This window comes from Aythya fuligula, chromosome 24 (genome assembly GCF_009819795.1).
Source record: "Aythya fuligula isolate bAytFul2 chromosome 24, bAytFul2.pri, whole genome shotgun sequence".
Classification (NCBI taxonomy): Eukaryota; Metazoa; Chordata; class Aves; order Anseriformes; family Anatidae; genus Aythya; species Aythya fuligula.
Window position 1 is genome coordinate 2,740,325 of NC_045582.1, and position 24,200 is coordinate 2,764,524.

The 24,200-nt window shown below is 57.3% G+C and overlaps 1 protein-coding gene across 1 annotated transcript in view; it reads right to left on the minus strand.

The window, feature by feature from the left end:
- Positions 1-14,947, minus strand: part of ZNF385C (zinc finger protein 385C) — a 73,704-nt gene extending 58,757 nt beyond the window's left edge. Inside the window, 3 exon segments of the mRNA XM_032202530.1 lie at positions 13,198-13,378; positions 13,380-13,444; positions 14,863-14,947. Coding sequence (XP_032058421.1) covers positions 13,198-13,378; positions 13,380-13,444; positions 14,863-14,947 — 331 coding nt within the window.
- Between the last annotated feature and the right edge of the window lie 9,253 nt (positions 14,948-24,200).

The window sequence follows — 24,200 nt, forward strand, 5'->3', positions numbered from 1 at the left end:
TGAAGGAAACTTGTGAGGAATGCTTTCCGCAGGGCAATTAGTAACCGGGAGCTGAGGGGGGCTCGCTGCTGGCACCCGTGGGGCTCAGGGAGCTCTGGTCCCATGCCCGGCTGTGGTCCTGGCTCAGTGGGAGCCCCGTGGTGATTTTGGGGTGCCAGAACCCTGCAGTACCCCCTCGGTCACCGTTTACCTGCGAGAACAGGCCAGGAGCACCCAGGAGCACAGGGCAATTCAACGATGGGGCTGCGTGCGGCTGCTGCTTCTAGCTAAAATTCAGGCAGCCAAAAAGGGGTTAAAGCTTGAAAAACCCTTCAGCAATTGCTGAAGCCAGCATCCCTCTCTGTGCTGCACATTTCTGTCTCAGGGTCGGTTGTAGGGACCACCTGAGGCCGATGTGGGCATCCAGAGGGGTTTTTTCCCATGTGGGAGCTGGCATTTAGGCAGCTCTCTCCTCCGATTCTTCTAATTAGCAGCCACCAGCTTCCATTTAATTGTGTCACAGCGCCTGAGAGCTCACCTTGCAGTCAGAAGGAGGGCATGGGGACGAGCACGGTGTGCTGGCATCGCCCCCTGCCTCTGTGGCCCCCCGTCTCCGTGCCCTGCCAGCCTCGGCCCCCCTCATGTGGGACATTTGCACCCCCGAGTCCCGACGTTACCTCTGTGCCTCCGACCGTATTTCTAGGACATCAGCCATCGGCAAATTAGGGCAGTGCAGCTGCTTCATCGTGGCCTCTTTAAAAAGCAGTTTTGCTCCAAAAGAGGCTGCAAACGGGGCTCTGCTCTCCAGCCAGGGCCAGGGACACGGAAACCTTGATTCAGGAGGCATGGGCAGGAGGAACCTCAAAACACGTAACTAAAATGCAGGCAAGCAAAACCAAGCCCCTGGGCAGTGCCGCCTGGCTGCTGGATGCTCCAAATTGGTGATGCTATTTCGAGGTGCTCATCAAAACACATCCCAGAACTGATTTCAGTGCACAGGCAGGGCCAGGCAGGCTGCTCCATCACCCGAATTTCCCTCTGAGCAGGGGCTGTGTTCCTCCAACCCTGCAGCAGATGAGAGGAACACCTTCATCGCCCTGGCCTCCTGCCTCGGCTCCTCTTGGTGTTCAGCACGGACTTGTCTTCACGCTACTGGAAAGCCATCACTGACAGGCAGGGGAATGAAAGAGGACAGATGATAATTAATTGTCCACATCTTTCAGCGTCTCCTGGATATGGGCTAATGAAGTTATACATGACTCTCTGGCTAGAAGACAGAAGGAAAAGAATCGCAGAGCTGGGGTTTACTGTCAGTGATAAGCATGGCCCAAATTACGCACGCTGCTTTGGCTTTCTTTGGTTATTTCCAAACAAATGCAGCTCCTGGAAGCCTCATTGCTCACTCCCCTGGTTCTTACAGCAGCTCTGAAAGCTGCAGGAGCCCCCTCTGGGTGCTGTGAGCATCCTTCAAGTAGGCAGAGGTCACCAGTGTCAGGAGAGAAGCGTGCGTGCCCAATTAAATGGAGAAACCTTTGCTCCGAGAGGCCCAGAAGGAAGCGTGTGTCGGCTGGCAGCGCAGGTGGCAGCTCCGATATTTTGCTGGGCAGCACCGTTAACGCTATTTAAGGACTTCTAGCGGGCCAGCTTTCCTGTTTAAAAGGAATTTGCAAATGGGTTCGTGAGAAGTCGCTTGTCTCCCTGCCATGGCAAACACGCGGCTGCAGGCAGCCGGCACCGAGCGCGCGTAGCCTTGTGCCCTACACACCACAGCACTGCTTCTGTGGGGCGAAGAAGGCAGGGCAGGTCCATAACCTGTCACCCTGATGCCTCCAGGTATTCACTCAGTTTTGGGGTTTTCTGCAGGGCGATGGCTCCCTCCTGCACCCCGGCGCTGAGCGCAATGGGGACCCGGCTCGTCCCTGCTCCACCGTGCAGCCACCTCCTGGCACACTTCGCATCACCAGCACTGGTAACGGCCTCATCACCCGATGGGGCACGATCTGGAGGGGCTGGCAGGGCTGGAAGCAGAGGTGGAGGCTCACAGGGAGCCTTGCCGCAGCGCTGGAGGCTGGCACACTCTTGCAGGGGGACATGACAGCAAGGGGACCGGGCAGAGGTGCTAGAAGGGCCACATCCCAGGACGTCAGGGTGCCAGACCAGGGTGCCATGGTGACCCCCAGCCCCGGTGCACAATCCCAGACAGAGCCATGCACGGGGATGCGAGCAGGGCTCCCTATTTCACCCCCAGCACGAGCACCCTGCTGCTGCTGGCCAGCTGCCTGCTGAAAGCAAGCACGGCTGGAGCAGCACCGAGATGCCCAAGGGCACGGTGATGCCCCAGCACCGACTGTGGCCACCCGGAGCCCCCAGGGATGGGGATGGAGGTGGAGGACGGAGGCCGGGCTCGGCGGAGGCTGGGCCGGGCTGTGCTGGCAGCTGGCGGGAGGTGGAGGCGGTGTTGTTATGAAAACATGCGAGGGCCGTGTCTGAAAACATTGCAAGGAGCCAGCTACATAAATAGGCCCTTTATGGCTCTTTCCTGCTCGAAGACAGGCCCTTTCACGAGCGCTTGGCTTCGGCACGGTGGGGTTACTCGGCTAAAAGGGCTCTTCGTGCGGGGTGTGTGGGGGGAGGCAGCGAGGCCGGGCGAGTTGGGGAGGCCGAGCAGCAGCAGCGGAGCAGCAGAGCCACATCAGAGCCTGCCCAGGCAGCCAGCACGGCCCCCCCGGTGCCAGCACCCACCTGCAGTGGTCCCTCTGCCTCTGCAGCTACCGATGGGACCTGAGCAATCACCTCCGTCCCCTCACCAGGACCTGAGCAATCACCTCCATCTCCTCACTGGGATGCTCCGAGACAAATCGTGCTGTGGTGCCCAGGCACCCAGACCAGAGGCTGAGCAGGGGATGGGGCTTTCTGCAGAGCCACGGCAGGGAGCGGTGCTGGGGGCCTGTTTTGCAGCCCCAACTCGTCCCTTTCGCACTATTTCCACGTCACGTGCATGAGAAAGCGGCGTGGTGAATCCAGGCTCTCCAGGCAGAATTTCTGCTGGAAGGACTCGAGCCTTTCCCCCGAGGAGCAGGAGGCTGGGACCTGCTTCCTCCACCAAGCCCTGCGTGGGGCACGGCAGCTCCTGTCCCCAGGGACACCCGAAAAGCAGGAGCTGCGATGCCAGGGACCGGAGAGCACCTCGGCGCAGAGCACCTGCCACTCCGCAGCACTTCCACCGGTATTAATCAGCGGCTTTATTAGGGAGCCACCACTAATTGAGCACCTCCAGTGATCCATCTGGTGCCAGCAGCCGCGCGTGCAGCAGCAGCACTTTGTTTTTTCGGCCGCAGCAATTTAACGCGCTCACAGTTTGTGCCCCCTCAGCACCAAACCCATAGCGGTTCAGGGAAGGGGGTGACTAAAGCAGCAGGCGAGCGAGTGATCAGTGACTCAGCGGATCATTTTGCTCATCTCACGGCTTTTTTTAGCCCCCCCTGGTCAGACCTCCCATTGCAAACCCCAGCGAGGTGCAGACACTGATCCCATCCTCTCCGGCTGTAACCTGCCCCGTGTCCTGCACCATCCCCTGGAAGCCACTGCTCCCACCTTGGCCACTTCCCCGGCTCCCCCTCGCTGGCCGTGACCTTGGAAAGGTGCCTGGGGCACAGCAGGATGATGCTGGGGACAAAAGGTGATGGAGGATGAGCGTGGAGCGATGCCGGGGCTGCTCCAGGATCGGCTGCAAGCTGCCCGGGTGGTGCCGAGGCAGTTTTTCAAGGCAAATATTCATTTCACGTGGTCCGCCCTTGGAAAACAGGCTCCTCCAAAAGAGAGCGGAGAGCACTGCCAAAGGCTTTGCGGTGTTTTTCTTTTCCACAATCCTCCCTTTTATTTTTTATGACGGGGAGGGCAGCGGGACAGCCCCAGTCCCGGGCAGGACGGGGAGGGCAGCCCAGGAGGTCGGTGCCACGCCGGAGCTGCCCCGCGGTGACTTTTATCACGAGCGCAGCGCTAAGCTCTTGTCTTAGCAGTAACCCATGGCTGCAAACACCAGGGGCTTGAATTAGCAAGCTGCTGGAGCTGGGATTCTGCTACCAAACAGCCTCCTGACAAGGGTGAGCACGAAGCAGGGACAACCTCTGGCAGCGCCCCGTGCCGCGGCGATGCCCGAGCGGAGCCGTGCCCGGCGCCGGGGATTGGGCTGCTCCCTACAGCGGCTCCATTTTCACTTTCCCTTAAATGATTTCCCAGCTGCTTCCCCATTTGAACCGATAATGGGACTTCGCTATCTGTCTGGTTTCGAGGGTTGCTTGCCTTGTTCAAGCTGAAGAAAATCAATTCCCCTCTCACTCGAGGCTTTGCGAGACAGATGAACTGAAAATCTCGCCTGCCTGAGCAAAATATTTATTCAGTCTGGGAACAGATTTACTTTTGAACTTTCTATAAATACAGCCGAGGGCACCCATTTAATCCCTTACCAGAAGACCTAATTTTATTTGTTTTATGTTTTAAAAAACCTCTCGCTTTTCCAGCGCCTTGTCAGCATGTGAAAAAGGGCAGAGGAGCCAACACCCTTCTTGGCAACAGGAGAGGGACCGTGGGGTGCCCGAGCGTGGTCCCACGGTGGGACGGGGCTGGTGATGCCTGGAGGGGGGTGATCGCAGCCAAGACCTGCACCCCCCAGCTCTGCAGGGTTTGCTGCTATTTACTTATTTATTTACACCCGAGCAAAGCGGCTGCCGAGGGCTGGAGCAGGCAGAGAGAGGCCAAATCCTCCACAGAGGCTCCTTTGTCCCCTTCCCTGCTCGCTCACGGGCGCACAACGCTTCCCTGTGCTCAGCTGCTTGGGAGGGACCCTCAAAACCCAGCCCCTGTCTGCGCCCCCCCAAGCCCTGCGGCTCCGTCCTCCCCCTGCCCAGCAGGCAGCCAGGCTCAGTGGGGCAGCCCATGCCCCCCTGGGGGGATAACCCCATTTTTGGACTCCTCTGCTCCATCCACAGCCCATTTTGGGCTCCGTGGGTGCTGCGATGGGTGCTGCAGCCAGAGATGTGCCACAAGCCAGAGCCTCTCCCCCGCCACCTTCACCCCCTTTGGGATCCCAGCTCGATCCCATCCCTGAGCCCTGAGCCCCTGGTGCACGCAGCATCCCTCATCCTCCCTGCCTGCTTTTCTCATGCTGTTTAACAGCCAGGACCGCAGGGAAACCGGGCTCCTTGCAGGCAGCACGAGAAGAAAAAGCTCCTTTGGCTGGGTGGTAGGAAATTGCCTCTCGGTGCCCACCGGGGGGGGGGAGGAAATTCTGCAGCGTGCCAACAGTTCCCAAGCGCCCGCGCCACCGCCTTCCTCACCAAAGAGAGGGTTTGGTTTGCCCAAACCTTTAGGAAGATAAATATTTGTAAGGATGACTTGAGCATCTTTTCCACTGCTAAGGAGCAGCCAAACGCAGGGAGGTGCTGCCCCACAGCTGGATGCTGGCAGCCCCCCCGGGTCCCCCTGCTCTGCTCACTGGTGCTGTGCCCGCACCGAGCACTGCAGCAAGGCACCGGGCACACAAGCACCCTGGGGTGCACGTGGCTGCCAGCTTCCTATAAATCCTTTTAATTCGTCCCCTGCCTAAATAGGAACTCATCCTGCCCTGGGAGCTCTCAGCCCAGAAACGTGTTGTACCTCATGATGGAGCAATCCCCCCTCAGGGCCAGGTGCGCTCCCCTTGAAGCTGCTGTGGGGCATGATCCCTCAGCCCCAAGCTCCCCGTTCCCTCCAGAAACACCAACCCCAATTATTGCAGAGTTGCTCCCTCTCCAAATCCTCTCTGTGGTTGCACTGCTGTCCCCACCCGGTGTGGATTCAAGCACCAGGGTCACACCAGGTCCCTGCCCCGACCTCGTCACCTCCTGCCCTGCACGCTGCCGAGAGCGAACCCATGCGGGGATGTGCCCAGAGAGCAGGTTGCTCTGTATTTCCCTATAAAAAGCAGCCTGGCACATCCCTACCTTGTGGAAGGGCTCCTCCGAAGGCACAGCGTGCCGTACACCACGAGTGGCTCTCTGATTTGACACACTTATTAAATTGCTATTATGCCTGCTTGCTAATTACCTCCTCGGGAAAGCAGAGAGGACAGAAATTTGACATTGAGAGGTGAAAATCTGCAAACCTAGAAAAGCCAAGGCCAGGGAACAAGGCTGAAAACGAAGCTGCTGCTGAGGTGTCCCCCAACCTGACAGCCACATCCTGGGGCTGAAGCAGCCCCCCTTGGACTGGGACTGGGAACAGTGACCCCAGGAGCCCCTTTGAAGCCCGCAAATCACCCCAAAGTGCTTGTCCTGCACATCGTGCCTCCCGCAGCAAAGATTAATCTGAGTGCGATTTAATCCCTAAAGTCCTTTCATAATGATGCTCAAAAATAAGCCTGCAGAGTTCCTAATACCGCGTGAAAATTTGGAGTTGGGATATTTATAGGCTTCACCCTATAAATGCGATGAAGCACAGCCAGCAGTGGGCATTGAAGGGCTTTGCTCAAGGGGGGGACCTGATGCTGAGACCCCCAGGGCCACAGACCACTTGTGCCCCCCCCCCAAGCTTCCAGTGCATCCTCTGGCAGCCGCTGGCTCCGTAACAAGCTCCTCTTGTCGTTTTTTTATTTTTCCTCTATAAACATTTCACGGTTCCTCAAAAGAAACTTCAGCACAGTGAATCCTCTGTGCTGAGATGCTCGCAGCAGTTCAAAGGGATGCGAAGCAGCGGCGCTCCTGACCGAAATAAACAGCGCCCGTGTGTGTGCGCTGCCCCGCGCCACGTGCTGTGCTTCAGCAGACGGGAGGGGAGCAGATGACAAAAATTAATGGAAAAAAGTGACGCTTCAAATAAATAAATACATGAATATTCGGGGGCCTCGGTTCGCTGGGAGCCTCGTCAAACCCAGCTCCACCTGGGCTCAGGTTGTTTGTCTCCCAAGCAAGCAAAAAACCTTCCCGTGGGCTGCTCCCAGTTTGTTTTCCAAGAGCACAGCCCAAGGTCGTGGCACAGGGAGCATCACCAGCATCTCCTCTGGCAGGCTCGGCAGGACGAGGAGCTGCAAAGGTCCTCCAGAATCAATTCCCCTCCGTGGGTTATTTATAACCTGGTGGGGGATGAGACCTCGAGCAGGGCTGGCAAGCGTGTGGCCAAATCTCCTTGGGCATGGGACAGCCCAGGCAAGGAGAGACTTGGGGTTAGGAGGATGCTCGTAGGGATGAAATTCCTTCCCGGAGAGGATGCCACGTCCCATCCCTGTTGTGATGCCTCTGATCTGCCTGTTTTAGTTTTAAGCGTTAATTCCTAGCTGCTGTTCCTGCCACTCTTTTTTTTTTTCTTTTCATCTTTGCGACTCGCAGATGAAGTGAGGAGAGAGCAGGGGATGGTTCTGGTGATGTGCGAGGGAGTGGCACGAAGCCTTCAATTATTTCCTGCCAACACGGCTGAGTCCTCACCGAAGGTCCGTACCCGTGAATTAACGCCTGGGCTCGCAAGAAATACCAAAGCAGAGCCGTGCAGGGAGCCAAATGCCAAAGCTCTACACCACCTCAGGTGCCAGCAATTACACACATCTGCAGAAACCCCGAGGAAGACGTTTGGTGGGGGCCACCAGGAGATGTTTGCATGCAGAGCCTTAACCCCTGGCTCCCCCCAGCACGGCGCACGGGCTGATCCCCATGGATGCACCCTAATTCCAACCAGATTTCGTGCTCCCCCGCCAGTGCCCCTCGACGCTGGGCTCGTGCTGCTGCTCAGATGTGGATCAGGGGCTGCTGGAGCCGTGCCGGGGCAGAAAACCTCCGGGAAAACTTCCTGGGTGGGCAGCGGGTGCAGGGTGGCTGGGTGCTGGGAGCACCTGGAGGTGCTGAGCTGGGGCAGCAAGGGCTCAGGGCTGGAGCTCTGGGATGCACGAGCCAGATCCATCCTGTTCGTGGTCAGGGCTGGCAGGTGCTGGGTAAGCTCCCCTGTGCTCTTCTCTCCTTGGAGACCAGCAGAATGGGTTCTGCCCAGCGGGCAGAGCCCAGCAAAACCCACAGGAATGCAGCCAGAGGCGTCCTGGCACGGGTTTTCATCCAAACCCTGGAGAATGGAGCCACCCCAAAGGCTGCTGGCAGCAGGGCACGGTCCCCACCGCAGGAAAGGCTGCTCCTGAAGAGCAATTGAAGTGCTTGGAGACCAGAAATCCCTCCGGGTGCTGGACCTCATCCACCAGGCTGAAGCTCCCAGCAGGATGAGGCCAGGACCCATCCCTAGTCCAAAAGCAGCTGGCAAGGGGTGCAGGAGACCCTAAAATGAGCAACCGTGTGCTTCGTGCTGTGCCAGCAGGAGCAGCCAGCGACGGAAATCGCCCCTTCCTCGGGCAGACGCAGCGGGATGCCCGGCCACGTGCGTGTGCCATCACCAGATAAAAGAGTCAGGATCACAAAAATCAGGGCTGCGCATTGCTCTGAAAACTTCCAGGGTTTAATGCTGACAGAAGCTGCTAATTAGTCAGCCAGCCACAGGAACAAGAATTAAAACACCGCTGTTTCTTTTCAGCACAAAGCTCGTTTTTACCCTTTGGACCAAACCTTTCCCCAGGAGGCGTCCCCAGGCACGGCTCTGGTCCCCCTCTGGCTGATGGCTCAGCAACCTGGCACCTGCAAGGCCAGGTCACTGATCCCACATCTCTCTCTCAAAAAAAAAATTAAATTAAAAAAAAAAAAAAAAAAAAAAAACACCCAAAAAACCTCTGGATCCTCTGCCACGTTCACAAAGCAGTGACCTGCTCCTCCACGCTCCGCGGTGCTTTTCCCAGCTCAAAGGCAGCGGAGGTCTCAAAGAGCCGGGTGGTGACAGGGGGGTGAGAGGCAGCCTCTGACCTTACCCTGGCAAAAAAAAAAATCCCAACAGCTCCTTCATCCCGCAGCTGATGCGGAGCAAGAGCCAGAGACCAGACGTCAGAGCCAGAAATACCCAAAGCACTCACAGCCCTGGCCAGGTACCGGGGCCACCGTGTCCCTGATACCAAGCCTGGCATCCCTCTGAGATGCCCCAGCTCCTCCTCTGCCTGGGGCCAAGGTGCGAACACGGACCTTAAAAATTACACAGTGTGGATAAAAGCATCTGCTCCAATAAGCCCAATTAAAATAAAACTGAAATTAAAGACTGGCCTCAGAGCCAGGTCAAGAAAAAACTACCTCGGTTCAATTTCTCCTGGGTCAAAGCTGCTGGCTAAAGGACCCCGATGCTTTGCCACAGGGAACGGCACGGACCCCTGCCTCCACGGGACCCCCCTGCTCCTCCACCCCTTCAAGGGGTTCCTGCAAAAGGGAGCAGCCCCCGTCAGTGGGCAGACAGGGGCACAGATTAGGACTTAACCTCAAACTGTTTCCCTTGCCATTTCCAAGTGATCTTCCTTATCACCTAATTAAAAATTTCCATAATTAGGCCAGGGAAAATCACAGCTTGGGAACGTTCCCATTTCAAAGAAGCCCCAAGCTGTGCCGCGGTGCTGGGTGGGAGCCCCCCCCAGAGCCCTCCCCCAGCTGAGCTGCCCCCCACTGCAGCCCAGGAGAGCTTTAACACCCCCATTTTGGGGGGGTCCCACAGCTTGCTGGGCTCTGGGGGAGCTGGGGAGCAGCCCCCCAAGACGTCCTGCCACCTTCACCCTGGTCCTTGCAATGCAGTGGCACGGTGAGCCCCCTGTGACCATTGTGGGAAAAAAAAAATGTTGTTTTTTTTTATTATTATTATTATTTTTATTTATTATTATTTGTTTTTTAAAGAATGGTGTAAGCTTTGCACGGGAAGCCAAGGATCTCCCTGCACACACCCGTTAGCCACAGCTTGACTTCTGAGCTTCCCGAGGCTCCTTAAATACCCAGGTTGTCTTTTACGACTCGCAAGTAAATTATTATGGTGTTAATAAAAAATAATAAAAAAAGGAGCACTTGTTACCATGCAGTCACAGCGTGAATTTCCGTGAGAGCACAGATATAATTCTTGACGGGGCCTTCTTGACGTATAAATTATGACACTATTTTGGAGGCCATCTGAGAGCATCAGACTAAGAAACTGCCTTTGCGTATCACAATATTGTTTCTAAATTGACAAGTGGACCCTCATGGGCTTTATCGTTCTGCTTTGTGCCCATTTTTGCCTTTCTCTTTTCCCTAGGAATGATGAAGGACCCTCAGGACTGTGGGCTCTGCGTTCCCAAAAGTCAGGCACCGGCCCCAAAAAGGCTGAGAAATAAGGAAAAGAGTCTGCGAGGGCCGGAGCTGAGAGAGGGGTTCTCCGGTTCCCTCCTTTTGAAGCCCATCACACTTTGGAGATTGCCCGGTGCTTCCAGGACAGGTATGATTCCAAGCCTGGAAATTCAACAGCATAAAGCAACTTGGTTTAGCACTTTTTGATTTAACCTAAAGTGACACAACTTGAGTTAACCCGAAATCACACAACTTGAGTTAACCCCACAGCCTTCTCCCGTGCCACTACAGCCCGGCGCATTGGGCAGATGATGCCAACCACAAATAAACAAGGCAGAGAGCAGAAACAGCCTCAAAACGGCCTGATGGCGAGCACTGCAAGAGGGAAGGGAAAGCCCCACAGCTCTGGGTGCGATGTCCCTGGGCAGCTGCTCGGGTTCCGTGGTGGTTGTGCTCTCTCCTGCCAGCACAAATAGAGCCAGCACGTCTGAGCTGGGTGTCTCAGTGCTAAAAGCGAGGGGAAAAGCCAGAGAGGAGAGAAGAGGCAGAAAGATGGGAGCTGGCAAAAATAGATAAATAAATAAAATTTAAAAAATTAATTAAAAACCTTATACTTTTAATGGGGCAGCATCACCTTGCACAGGCTTGTTGCAGGGTCTGATCCTCACCCGCTGCAGCTGTGAGATCAGTCCCTGCGTGCTCCAGCCAAGGGGGCGAGACCCGAGGACCAGCGAGCCAAACGCATTTTATTCTTCCACCGCCCTCCTGGTTTCTCAGCGCAGGACGCTGGCCTTTTCATCAAAGCAAAACCTCCTTCAACGGGCAACAGGGCAACAACTTTACCAGCCCAGCCCAGGGATCGGGTCATGCAGGACGCGATGCCAGAGCTGAGCCGGGCTCGTGCACAAAGCGCCCGGCGTTAAGTCACCGCGCAGCACGAGCCAGCCACCCCGAGAGCTCGGAGCCAAGCTTTGCACATTTGCATACAGGATTATACCAGTCTCTCTCTCTCTTTTTTTTTTTTTTTAATGCATGCAGCGGATTACAAAACAAGCAGGAAAAAAAAAATCCCAGGGCAGACATTATCACTAGCCTGATTCTGAACTCTACATATGGCGAGAGAGCTGATCGGCAGCAGAGGTCCGCTGGCAGCTACGCCGGCGCAGGGTGGCTCCTCTCGCACCCCTGTGGAGCTGTTTCAGCCAAGTGACAAATCTCACCCAGAGAAGCCGGCACTTGGCTGGATGGCTCCATTGAAAAACACCTGCAGCCACTTTAAGGAAAAAAAAAAAACAACTCAATGAGCATGGATTTGACTTTCAGCGGCTGCGGGAACTCCTGGCCAGGCTGGGAGTCTAGGACAGAGCCCCATTTATTTGAGGACTGGCTCATACAGCAGCACTTCCCACTGATGCTGTTTCCAGTGCCCCACAAGCCAACCCAGAGGCTTGCACAGAGCATCCAGAATCCACGCTCCGCTGCCCCAGCTAATCACAGAGATGCAGCCGATTTCTGCACCGCGTCGAGCAGCGCAAGGCCAGCTCCTGCCTGACATCGCCACAGCCCTGCCGAAAGCTGCTGCCAACATCAGCACAGGAGCAGGCAGCTCGAGCAGCGGAGATAGCAGAGGCAGCACCGATCCCCTTCGCTCGGGTGAAGATAACCCAGCAGCCCCATAAAGCCTCCGGGAGCCCAAAGCTGGGCCCTGGATGTGAGGTTCAAGCAAAATCATTGCCTGTATTTAAGGCGCACTTTTAAATTTTGCTCAGAAAATGAAAACCAAAACAAACCAGGCACAGGCAGAGGAGAGAGAGGAGTTCAGATCCTGTGCAAGAGGCAGTTTTCCCCGCAGCACCAGCAGCTCTGCTGCTGCGCTCTCAAGGGCAGGTCGCAGGCGGGCACCTTCTCATCGCGATGTGCTCCGAGCAGAGGAGAGCTCCCAGCCCTACCCCAGCCCGACACGACTCAGAAAAAGCTCCAGAGATAACTCACTGCTGCTTCCAGCTTGGAGTCAAATAGATCAGTAAAGGCTGAGAAGGGCACGGGCAATCTCCTGGGTGATGCTGCCACTTCTGTGCCCGAGCTCCCCGCTGCTCGGCGAGCCCATCGGCGGGCTCGTGCGCCTGCCTGGGAGGGCTGTGCCCTGCCCCAGACCGCAGCCAGCCCGAGCTGCAGCACTCCTTACCCGGCTGGCTAACAGAAAGCCCTTTTGTAAGGCTTCAGCAAAAGTCCTTTTCTTTAAAAGCCGAGTACCCCTCGTGGAGACAGCCAGCGGCTCCATTTCCAGCGCCAACCTCGCCGTGGCTCCAGCAACCCCAGCGCCGTGATGGGTGCGAGCGGGGTGCAGGTGGTGCCCATGGGCACAGCCCCACGGGCACCCACGCAGGTCGGGCCGCACACCCCGATGGCACACAGCCCCCCGGCAAGCACCGTTTGGGCCCAGATGATGCCCACGGACACAACCCCAATGCATGCCCATGCGGGTGGCACACGGCGCACCCCAAAGCATCGCCACCTCGGTAGCCACAAGCTGGGAGCTGGGGCTGCCGGGGGGCACCCAGCACCCACCTCGCACCCCCTTAGGTCCTGCTCTGGAGTGCAGGGAGAAGGGGCTGCGATCAGGGCTCCTGCAAAGTTCCTCCGAACAAGTTTCCCTCCTGTCTCCACACCTTGCCACGAGGAGGTCAGTGGCAGCGGGGGCCCTGCCGCACCCCCCCCCCCCCCCCGCACCCCTCTGCCCCTGTGCACGGCGCTGCACAGCCGGGCTCGCCCCTTAACAGCCGTCAGAGGGGGGAATCGGGGCGGAGAGGGGGGGACCGGAGCATCCCCGCCGGGGCACGGCGCTGCCTCCCCGGGGGCCGACCTCCCCCCGGCTCCTCCGCGCTTTCCCCAGTGCATCCCCCCCTCTTCCAACAACTTTGCTACGGCCACAACTATCCCGACCCCTCGACCCGGGCCGGGTCGGGCTCTCAGGACCGGCGGCTGCCCCAAAAAACCCGTTCCGTCCCCCTCCCGGTCGCCCTACCTGCCCAGCCGCCCGGCTCCGCCGCCGTTTGCAGCATCCTCCCGCCGGCTGCTCGCTCCCGGCTGGGCGAGCGCGCTCCCGGAGGAGGAGGAGGAGGAGGAGGAGGAGGAGGAAGAGGAGGAGGAGGAGGAAAGGGGGGGATGAAGGCAGCGTGCGCGCCGCCGCGGTCCCGTCCCCCCCCCCTCCTCCTCCTTCCTCCCCTCCCACCGGCACCGTGCGCATCCCGCAGGTTTGGGGACGCAGAGATCTGGGGAGCTGGGGGCCCCCCAGCCCGGCTCTGCTGCCTCAGGTCACCCCAAGGGGCTCCCCAAAACCTTCCCGGGGGGGGGGGGGGCAGGAAGGTGCACGGAGGAGGGTGAGCCAGCAGAGCAGCGGGGAGGGCACCCAGGATTTGGGGGACAGAGGTGCCCGGTGGCCTCAGCACCACGCACACATTCAGGGCCCGATCCTGCCCGCTGAGCTTTCCCCTCCGCCTCCAGGCCGAGGCTCCCAAGTCCTGCAGATGCCAGCAGCAGAAAAACGCCCGACTCTGCACAAACTTGAAGCCTGGGGACCAGTGGATGTGGCACTGGTGGCCCCAGTGGGGCTACAGGGTTCTGCTGGTGGCACTGCCCCAGGTGTGACCCGGAGCTGTCCCAGCAGGGACAACACCTCGCGTCGTGCCCAGAGCCTCTGCAAGAGCTGGGGGAGCTCAGATGCTGGAGGAGGAGGACGGAGCTGGGCTGGAGGGGGGGGGCCCGCGGGGAGCCGCTGCCTGCTCTCAAGTCATCGCTGCTGGAGCACAAGGCACCCGCGAGGCTGAGGCGTCTTTGCTGACACGCAGCTGCCTTGTGCTAAGATCAACATTTTTGGAGAAGCGTCTGTTTTCCTCTCGCTGTCATTAATATTTCAGCGGCTCCCAGAACCTGTAAGCGGGGCCGTGCGGCGCTGACACGGGAGGGCAGGGATAAAAAAGACCCCGCTCCCCACCCCGAGGAATATTCTGTCTAGACGGCCTTACATAATCACATTTTGCCCTCCTCCCGGACGCTGCGCAGAGGATCTCAAAGCACTTCGCAAACTGCTAATTAAGCTCTGCAGCCCGGCTGTGAGGGAATTGCTCGGCCCTGCCGGGCTCCCTGGCCAAGAGCACTCTACACCAAAGCAGACGCGCTCAGGAGCTCTCAGCCCCGGGAGCTCTCGCCCCTGCTGTAGCAGCGGAATTGATGCCAGGATGGAAAAGTCTGATCAGGCAACCAGGAGCTGCCGGCAGAGGGGCTGGAGGCTGCTGCTTGCAAGCTCCGGGCTCCTGCAGCAGGGCTGGAGGCTCGCGGGGCCACCCCAGCTCCCCAGGAGGTGCAAATCAGGGGCAGAGACACCAAGTCCTCTCCAGCAGCTGTTTTGAGTCCTCGGGTGCTGGACCACGAGCTGGTGGCCCTGCAGGTCTTGGTTTTGCCCAGTTGGGCCAAAAATCCCTTCCTTGGCACCGGAGCCAGGGCTGGGAGCCCAAGGAAGAGCCGTGCAGCACCTCCATCTCTCCTTATGAATCACTCTGGTTTTTAAGAACCCTTTCCCCAAAGCTCGTTGCATGTTTTCGCAGTGCCAGCTGATTTGTACAACGTTGGGTGTTGTTTTTTTTTTTCCCCTCCCTATAAATAATTACCAGCAGCCTAATGGATCTCAAACCTTGCATTACCTTGGCTGTCAGGAACTTGACAATTACGGCGTAGCCTTCCTCGCCGAGGAGCAGACAGGGCTGCAGCTCCTCCATGTTTTTTGCATCCCCGTTAACCCCTGCAGCCTCTTCCCACCTCCCACCATGGCACAAATACGCAGCTGGCCATATCCCCTCTTCCAGTATCGCTCCCCACCCGTTGTCTTCGCTGCCTTCCCTCTCCCCTGGGCAGCCTTTCACACCACTCAGCCCAACGCGATATTTTCTTTGCCCTCTTTCCCGTTTCCTGAGGTTTTCATAGGACATCTAAGATGCTTTCATGCAGGGATATTCTTAATTAACCTAATCTTCCATGCCCATTGTGGCCTGTCCCTGTGAAGGATCTGAGGCAGCACCTGAATTAGGGTTTAGGGGCTGCACCCCAGTAACTCATTTGTGTTCCCTCTCAGCTGTTTCAGAGCTGCTGAGAGAAATGAATTTATTTAAATAATTCTTATTGCAGTGAGGTCCGAGGGCCTGGTAGGGTGGCTTATCTCGGACATCTGGGCTCGTATCCCTTCAGAAACCTGGGTTCCCAGGAGCAGGAGCTCCCCTCTAACCCTGCACCCCTACAGAAGGAGGGGGGATTTGTACTGAAACGCAGCTGCAGGGGGGGGTTATTGGAACAAGTTTCCCACCCCCAAGGTGGGGTGGAAGCAGTTGTCCCAAGGCAGGAACCAGATCTATCAATTGCTGTTAGTGGTCCACGGGCCTGCTCCAGCCGAGATTTTGGGCACAGCTCTGACGGTCGCTCCTTCCCCTCCCCCCCCCCACCGATGGGTTTTGCCAGCTGAATTCCTCACGCGAATGTTTTCCCTGGCGTTATCGTTGCAATCTGCTTTTATTTCCTACACAACCTTGCCCAGCCACATCTCACTCCCATCTCCTTCCCACGCAGCCGCAGCCTCGGCTGGCTCCAAACAAACCCTGGCTTATGGCAAATAAACTTCTCTTCCCAGAAAAAAAAAATAAAAATAAAACCAAACACGGCACAGAGAAAAAAGGCAAGGCTTACAATCTGCACCCTAGCAAAGCTACCATACCCCCCAGGGACACCTCGTTTCTCAAATGCAGCTCAGCTTCTCCCTGGGATGTTGTTTGTTCCTCATCGCCCTCGGGCCGCTTGGTTTGCTGCAGATCGTCCTGAAATTGAAGACAAACCTCTAAACAAAAGGCAAGGTCGTCTCCGGCTGCGCCACACAAAAATGTTGTGGGACAGATTAGGAGGAGACGGCGCTTCCAACCCCTCCGACGAGCTGCATTTACCCACAAAGTTTCTCCCCATCCCCTCGTGCTCATTTCTTTATGCAGCATTGGGCATCCAAAAGAGAAATCAGTCCACAAAGAAGTTTTTGCAAGCCAGCATGGGCCTGAACAATGCAAGAGGCAGCTCCTTTTCTGGGCAGCGCTGTGCAAAGCCACCAACATCGGCCTGAGCTTACTGCTCCCAGATGTTCCTCTGATTCCAGCTTCTCTCCCCAGCTCACCCTTTATGCTGGGAACAGGCACGTGTCCGAGCTCAAAGGGCTCCTTTCCTCGTGTTTATGGACTTGGGCAATCCCCGGGCAGCGAGGGGCTGCCACTGCCTGGGGACACCGCGGGGACATGGGGCAGGGGTGATGGAGGAGCTGGAGGCAGTCCTGGCCACGATGCTTTTCGAAGAATTTCTAAATTTCCACAGGGACTGGTGGGCAGAGGATGGGATGGGGAACCCAGCACGGGTCCCACAAACCCAACTCAGAGCCCTGGTCCTGGGAGGGCCCTGTCCCAGCACCGCTTTCCAGGAACCCTCCCTGGCTCCTCGGCCACGGCACTGAGCTGTGCCAAGCTGCTCCCGCAGCTGCTGCGGCCGTTCAGCAGCTGTTAAGCCTATAATTGCTCATTGAGTCATAAATATATATATATATATTTTTGGTGAGAGCAGCACTGTCAGGGAATTAAAATCTTTGCAAAAGCCCATAAAGATTTCATTAATGTTTCAAATCCAGATCAATGAATCTTCCCAGCCTGGAGAAAAGGGAGGTGATAGGGAGATGGGTCTGGAAGATGACCTTCTCTAGCCAGAACTGGTTAAAGACAACTTTGCCGGGCTGCAGGGTATCTGTCAAAGCTCCCACGGTGTCCCCAGGGTGGCCCACGCTGGGTGACATCGTGGTGGGGACACACATGGGAGGGCAGGAGCTGCTCCAGCACCACTTGGAAATGTGATGAAGCCATTAAGACGGAGTGAGCGCGCCCGTGCCAGCAGCACCTTGGCTCTCCTGCCAGCGCTGTGCCCATCAGCCCAATTAGCAAATTACCTGGCTCTTGATAGAGGCAGTGATTGGAGTGGAAATCAGCCTGGAAAAGGGGGCCCTGCCCTGCCCTGCCCTTATCCCCTCCATGGGAAGGGCACCGGCCCCCAGGCATACACCTGCCCTTGGGTTTGGGGGAAACCAAAGTCCTCAGGAGCCAAGGCTTTAATTCTGTACAAGTTGCTCTAAAAAAATAAAAAGTAATAACAACAATAATAAAAAAAATCACATTTCCATTTGCAGACCCTTGTACATGAGCAATTACCTTGTTAACCAAATCTCAGTGCCCTGTGGCAAGGTGCTGCCGTTAGCACAGCAGCAAGCACCCCGGGGTGCATGGGTTGGAGACCACCAAGGGCTGCACCAGCACCTTCCTGCTGCATTTAGGGACAGGGTGAGAGGGCTGAGACATCCCCGCCTGTGTCCTGAGCCCTGCCAACACCTTGCCTCTGTGGTGACCATCTCCCTCCTGCCACCAAGCTCTGGGGACAGCAGGACTTGGTTCAACTGTGAGCAAAAGAGGACGAGAAGCAAACCTTGGAGCCACCTCAGATGGTTCCAAAGCGCATGAGCAGAGCCAGCTCTCCCAGAATTAAACCAGGGCTACCCTGGGGCCACGGGGGCTTTGTCCCATCTCTGTCCCAGGACCTGGTTCCTGGTTTTGCAGAGCAAGAGCACGCAGCAGGACCTGGCACAGAGGCTGGCACAGCAGCCCAGAGGCTGCCCCACGGCAGGGATGCTCCAAGCCCCACAGCGGGGACAGAAGCCAGGCAGGGGGTCCAGCACGTGCCCTCCTCTCCTCCAGCAGCAGCTGGAAGGAGCAGGGGGCATCGAATGGCTTCAAAACCAAGCACCGGGGCCAAGCGAGCCCCTCTCGTGTTTACAGGGTTGCCCAGGCACCGCTCGCTCCCGTGGCCGCCTCCGCTCCGTCCCGTGCGCCGGCTATTTTTGGTGCCGAGCCTTCTCTGCTGACAGTTTTATTAGCTTTGTGAAACATCCATGCAGGAGAAGAGCTGCTCCAAGCCTCTGCTTCACAGCGAAACGGTAACAGGCTTGGCGAGGAAAGGCTCAAGGACCTCCGAGCACAGCAGCGGGGAGCAGCTGGTGGAGCAATGGGCCAGCTGATTTCTAGAAATTAAGAATATTTGGGGCAGCCCCTACCCAGACACCCAGAGCCACGGTGCTGCTGGCAGTGGAGCCCACATCCAGACCCTGGTGGTTGCACGCCAGGACCCTACATAAAAACCCTGGTGGTTGCACCCCAGGACCCCGCATCCAAACCCTGGTGTTTTCACCCCAGAACCTCAGCATCCATTCCTCATCCCCAGCTGCTCACCCAAGCATCCTGGTGCAAATGCCACGTCCTGACGTCCTCTCCCAGCCACGGAGCTGCCCCCGAACCTGTGCCCGGCCAGGAAAGGCTCTGGCAGCTCAGCCCCAGCAGAAGGCTGTTAGCGCATGGCAGTTGTTCTTCCCTTCCCGCTGTAACTTTTAATTAAAAACTACAAAAGGCAAGATAACTAGTCCCTCTGCATAATTGCAGGGAGCAAGTTTTATTGTATAGAAAAGCAGGTTTAAATTTTTAATAGACTTATTTTTAAGTTGGAGCAACACTTTGAAGGGAGCTGTGAGCCCTGGTAACATTATCAAAGGCGAGGAGAGGAACAGAGAGGGGTTTATTACATGTTCCCAATAAAAACTGTTATTTTAGGGGAGTTTTGTGCTTCTTCCTAATGAGAGATGAATTGCAGCAGCTTCATTTGCTGTAGGAGGAAAATTAAACCCAAACTGATAAGAGGCCCAGCCTCTAGCTTCTGACTTACCTCCCAATTATAAACGAAAGCTCGCAGGCATTCCAGAGATGGGACTTGATGTCTACATTAATTATAAATAAATTATCTACACTTACTGTTTAAATGAAATTCCAGATAAAGCTTTATATTTAGAAGAGCGTCACCACATAAATATTTATGCCAGGACTCCGGGGCTGCTTGGGTGCGATGCGGGGAGCCCCGGCTGGGCAGGAGCAGGGCAGGACCCAGCCCCGCACCCACATTTGGGTTCAAACCCCCAAAATTTCCAGGTAGGAGGGCTGGGACAGCAGGATATGCATCAGGGCTGGGACATCCAGGTGCTGGGAGCACCCACTGCATGCACATATTTGGGGTTGAAGATGCCAAAAGATTTCCCTGGTCCTCAAAGCCCCGAGACCCAGCGGCTGCATCTTGGCGCTTCCCAGCGGGGAGCACCACATGCTGGGGCACCAAGGGCAGGGAGAGCAAGGCTCACCCCCCAAAAAAGCCCCACAGGGCAGGAGGCAGCACCCACACCGTGGGGAGAGCAGCACCAGACCCCACAGGACCTTGGCACCATCACCATGACCCCGGTGGCCTCATCTTGAGCATGGGCTTGGTGCCAGCAGCATCGGTGACCCCACGCAGGTCTCTGGCTGGTGGGTCATCACGGATCTCTCAGGGACAGCCAGATGAGCAAGGCAGGGGCAGATCCAGTGGGAAAATAACCTGGGTTTGATGCTGGGGGGCACAGCTGCCCCCCCAGTCCCTCCGTGCCACCGGAGCAGCGTGCGCCTGCCCCCTCCTGAAGGTTACTCCTGCCTCCAGGGCTCAGAAAACATCACCGAGGCCAGCTCTGCTCCAGCAATAGCAACAGCCACCTCCCTCCTGAATAAGCCTAGTTCTCATTTTCCCTGTCAGCAGCCCTCCCCCCCGGGGACAGCAGCCTTTAAAGCAGGTCCCCGCGGGGTGGGGAGCCTCCAAACGGCCTCACCAGGCTGCGGGGGCTCAGCTGCGCCCGGCTCTGCTGCCGGGGAGGTGCCAGGAGCCCCAGCTGGGGCTCGGCGCTGCTGGTTTGTACTGGGGGAAACTGAGGCACGGAGCTGCCCAGGGACAGCGGCAGAGTAGGGGCTGCTACCCAGGCGTGTTTGTGGTCCCCATGTCTCCAAAGCGGTGCCAAAGCAAGAGGCAACCTCAGCAATTTTCATCCCCCCCAGCTGTGGGGACAGGGCGTTATCCACCCCGTAGCGTTTTTCCCAGCTTTGCCTCAGTCCTTACAGAAAGTTTCACAGCTCGCACGGGTTTGCCATTTAGCCTGGGCTTAATAGGAGAGGTTTTTTACACTTCAATACAGATGGAGTGGAGAAAAAAAAAAATAAAGAGAGAGAAATTTGACAGGCCCATGGTGCAGAGAAACAGTAAAAGATAAGTAAATAAAAGCTGATTGAAATGGCTCAGCCCTCATGGCAGAAGGGAGGGAAGGATGACAGGGGAGCTCTGTCCCCTCCTGTGCTTTGCTGCCAGCCCCCCCGTGTCCCCTGCTTGCTCTGCCTCTGGTTGCCAGCACGAAAAGAGGGCACAGGAAGCCAGAACCCGCAGCGGGTGCCGGGTGGTGTGCTTGAAACCAAACGAGTGGCACGTGGGGCTGTCAACCCTCCTGCATCACCGGTCACAGGATTCCTGGTCCCAACCTGACCGTGCTGGAGGGGATCTGGGGCTGTGATGCCATGGGGCTGTGATGCCATGGGGCTGAGCATCCACGAGCCAGGGCCAGGCAGCCCTGAACAAAAGGGGCAGATTTGGGGTGGCCACAGGTGCCAGCCTGCAGCCACTGTGGTGGGACACGGTGGCACAAAAGCAAGCCCTGAAGCTTTCCGATGCCTCTTTAGGACCAAAGAACACCTCCTGCCTGCTGGGCTCAGCTCTCTGCAGCCTCACAGGTGACCTGGAAAAAATCTGTGCGAAAGCCCTGACTGCAACAGATCCCTCCAGCCCCTCCAGCCCCTTCTGCTGCCACTGGTCCCAGCACCCTGCGTCCCCGGGGACATCCCCGGCTGTGCTGCTTCACCCAGCTCATCGGGCATCGGTGACCACTTGTGCAGAGCACCCCGGCCACACCAGCGTGTCCCAGTCACACCAGTGTGTGCCCGCGTGGGCCAGCAGCGAGGTTTTGGCATCGCAGCGCCCGGGAGGTGCAGCGGGGTCACCTTGGGTATCACAGCGCTGCACAGCCCTCGCCCTGCAAGGGGAGCGGTATCTCATTTCTTCCTCAATTAGCTGCTGATTAGCAGTGTCCCAGGGCCCCTTTCCAGGCTGCGTTTAATGCGCCATTAATAATTAATTTCTCAGATAGCAGGAATGCAGCGCGGGGTTAGGGCTTTGTGACTAATAACTGCCGGAGCAGCCCTCGTCTCCAAGGGACGAATGAAGGGAACAAAAAATAAAGAGAAAGAATCAAAGGTAATACGTTTTGTGGCCTTTAATCAAACACTGCATAAAGACTTTGATTACTCAGGTGAAGAACACGGGGGCATGTGTGTGCTTGGTGGCCGCAGGCGGCTCGGCTCCCACGCCTCGCTCACACCGCCGCGGTCGCCAGCATCATCCTGCCCCCGTCCCTGTCCCCATCCTCGTCCCTACACCTTCCCCTGGGGCAGGGAGAGAAATGGGGGCACCCGGAGGAAAAGCTCAGTGGCCGCCAAAGCAAAGCAGGAGCAGGGATGCGCTGCGCCACCTCTGGGTGCTGCGTGATTTGGGGTCCTGCAGCCAGGATGGGTGCCCCACCTGGGAAAATCCGCGAGGTTGTGCTGGCTCAGGCAGATGCAAAACACATCAGAGGGGTCGGTGTGTGACACCGGGGGGCCCAGCAGAGCTGCCCCCATGGGTGCGAGGAGCAAGGAACGTGCTGGAGCAGGGACAGCTGCCGAGCAGATGCGCAGGGGTGGCCCCAGCAGAGCCAGCCCCGCTCTCAGCACCTCCCGGCTGCCAGGGATCCCCCTGATTTACAGCAGGAACCTGGGGCTTACAGGGACCCGGGTTCTGCTGGGCTGGGGGGAGCTGAGGGTGGGCCCTGGGAAGCACAAGCTGAAGAAAAGCAATTTTATTTTATTTTATTTTATTTTTCCTGCAAACTATAAGCAAGGAATGTGGAAACTCACCCCCCCACAGCCACCCGGTGCAGTCACCCAGCTCCCAGAGCAAGAAGCCAAATTCAGCAGAACGAGAGAGAGAGAGAGAGAAAAGGAGGATCTGGGGTCAACATTTAATTACGTAAAGCTGATTTACATCAGCTGATGACGAGGATCGGTACACCAAATATTCCTGTTGCATCCCCATTCCTTTGCCGGGTGGATCCCAGGCTGGTTTGCTGGTCCCTGAGCTGAATGCACTCCCTGGGGGCTTTTGCAGGGCTCACCAGGACAGGGCTCTGCTGGCCGGGCAGCTCCAGGCTCCTGGGACGGGGCTGTCCCTGCTGCCAGCACGGATCCGACCCCGAAAAGGGGACGGGGAGAGGGGGAAAAAACCAGCGTCAGCCTTGCCGTGCAGCGAGAAAGAGCGCATCTTGTTGACAGCTGCACATTAAGCGTGACGGGTTCCTGACAGATCCAATTATAAAGCCCGGTCTCAGCAGAATCACAGCCCTGATATTTGGTGCATGAAATTTCGTTTGGGAATCTTTCAATATTTCAGCTTCGTGGCCCTGGTCCTCTCCCGAGCCCCAGGCCGTGCAGACTCTGGCATTTGTCCCTAGCCTTCACCCCCACCCCGTGCTGCTGCATCCCCTCCGTTCCTGGTCTGCTGATGCCCAAACCAAACGAGAGGAGTCACAGCACAGCCGGGTACATAAGAGCAGGGACCTGGCTGCCCTGGAAATACTTCTTCCATGAAGGCAACCGAGGAGATTTAGGCCAAAAGGGACGCGGGGCTCTGAAGCAGGTTGGAGCCCCGGTGGTGCTGTGGTCCCAGGAACCGTCAGGTCTGCGCTGAGCGCAGGGCTGGAGCTGCATTGGTTCTTTTTATCAAACACATGCCCTGGATGAGAGGGTTTTTGTTATTATTGTTATTTAAATAGCAGCTGAGAGGGCAGCGCTGTGCCCCGGTGCTGGCCGTGGATGCTGCAGTCGCAGCTGGGGAGGAAACTTGGGATAAAAGCTGCCAAGTTTGCAGCGTCAAGATCCGAGCTGCATCATTTTCCCCTGGCTCTGAGATCTGGGAGCTGCTGGGAAGACAGATTTTTCTCCTGCACCTGCAAAGCTGTTTCATCCTCTGCTGGCCACAGCTGAGCCCGGGCATGCAGGAACAGCGGGGAGAAAATCGCTGGTGCTCGCTCGGCCGCATCCCTCATGGAGCTGGAAGCCTCCCCTCGCCAGCCTCAGCTCTCGTGGCCTCCTTGGGGAGCCTCTGACTTGCCCGGGGGACCAGGAGCTGGCCCCGTGTCCCCACAGCACCTTGGGCGCACATCCTCTGTGCCACCGGCACTGCTGGCACCACCCGTCCCCATGCCAGGGAGCTTCTGTAGGGTGAGCAGAAAAAAACCCGCAGCGGTTGTATTTCCTGCATCCCCACTTGGGGCGGCAGGGAAATTGTTTGATGCTAATCCCCTTGTTTAATCCAGCAGCAACCTGACATGAGAACAGTCACGATTAATTCCCGGCGGGGAATCATCAGAGGTGCAGCAGGCGGTCGCAGAGCGAGACGAGGAGGCTCCTGCACGCGCTGGGAGAGGAGAGGGGAGATAAGAGCAGCGTGAGGAGAAGGGGGTTGGTTTTGGGGATCTAGTTGCTCCACGATAAGCAGTTTTCACCAGGCTGGAATTCCCTTTGTTACGGAAAGGGACGCTTCAGCTGTCCCAGGAAAGGTCACCTCTGCGTGCCCAGGCTCCAGCTGAGACACCATGAGGTTAAGATGTGCCCGGGAAGCAAATTCAGCCCCTTTGCCCTTTGCTGTCACCAGACCGCTCCTGCTGCTGCCCAAGACCTCATCCACTCGGGGTGGGATGCAGCAGCCCCCCCCCGTCACGTTCCCATCCCTGAGCATCACCTGCAGAGGGGCACCCAGGGCTGCTGCTGCTGCAGCCGCTCTGCGCCCTCCCTGCTGGAGACCTGCCCCTAATTCTGAGTTTCAATTTGCCTGACTTTATCTTCAAGCCCTCGGTTCTTATTATTCCTCTCTCTGCAAAGTTAAAGAGTCCTTTAATACCTGGCACTTTTCTCCCTGGGAAGG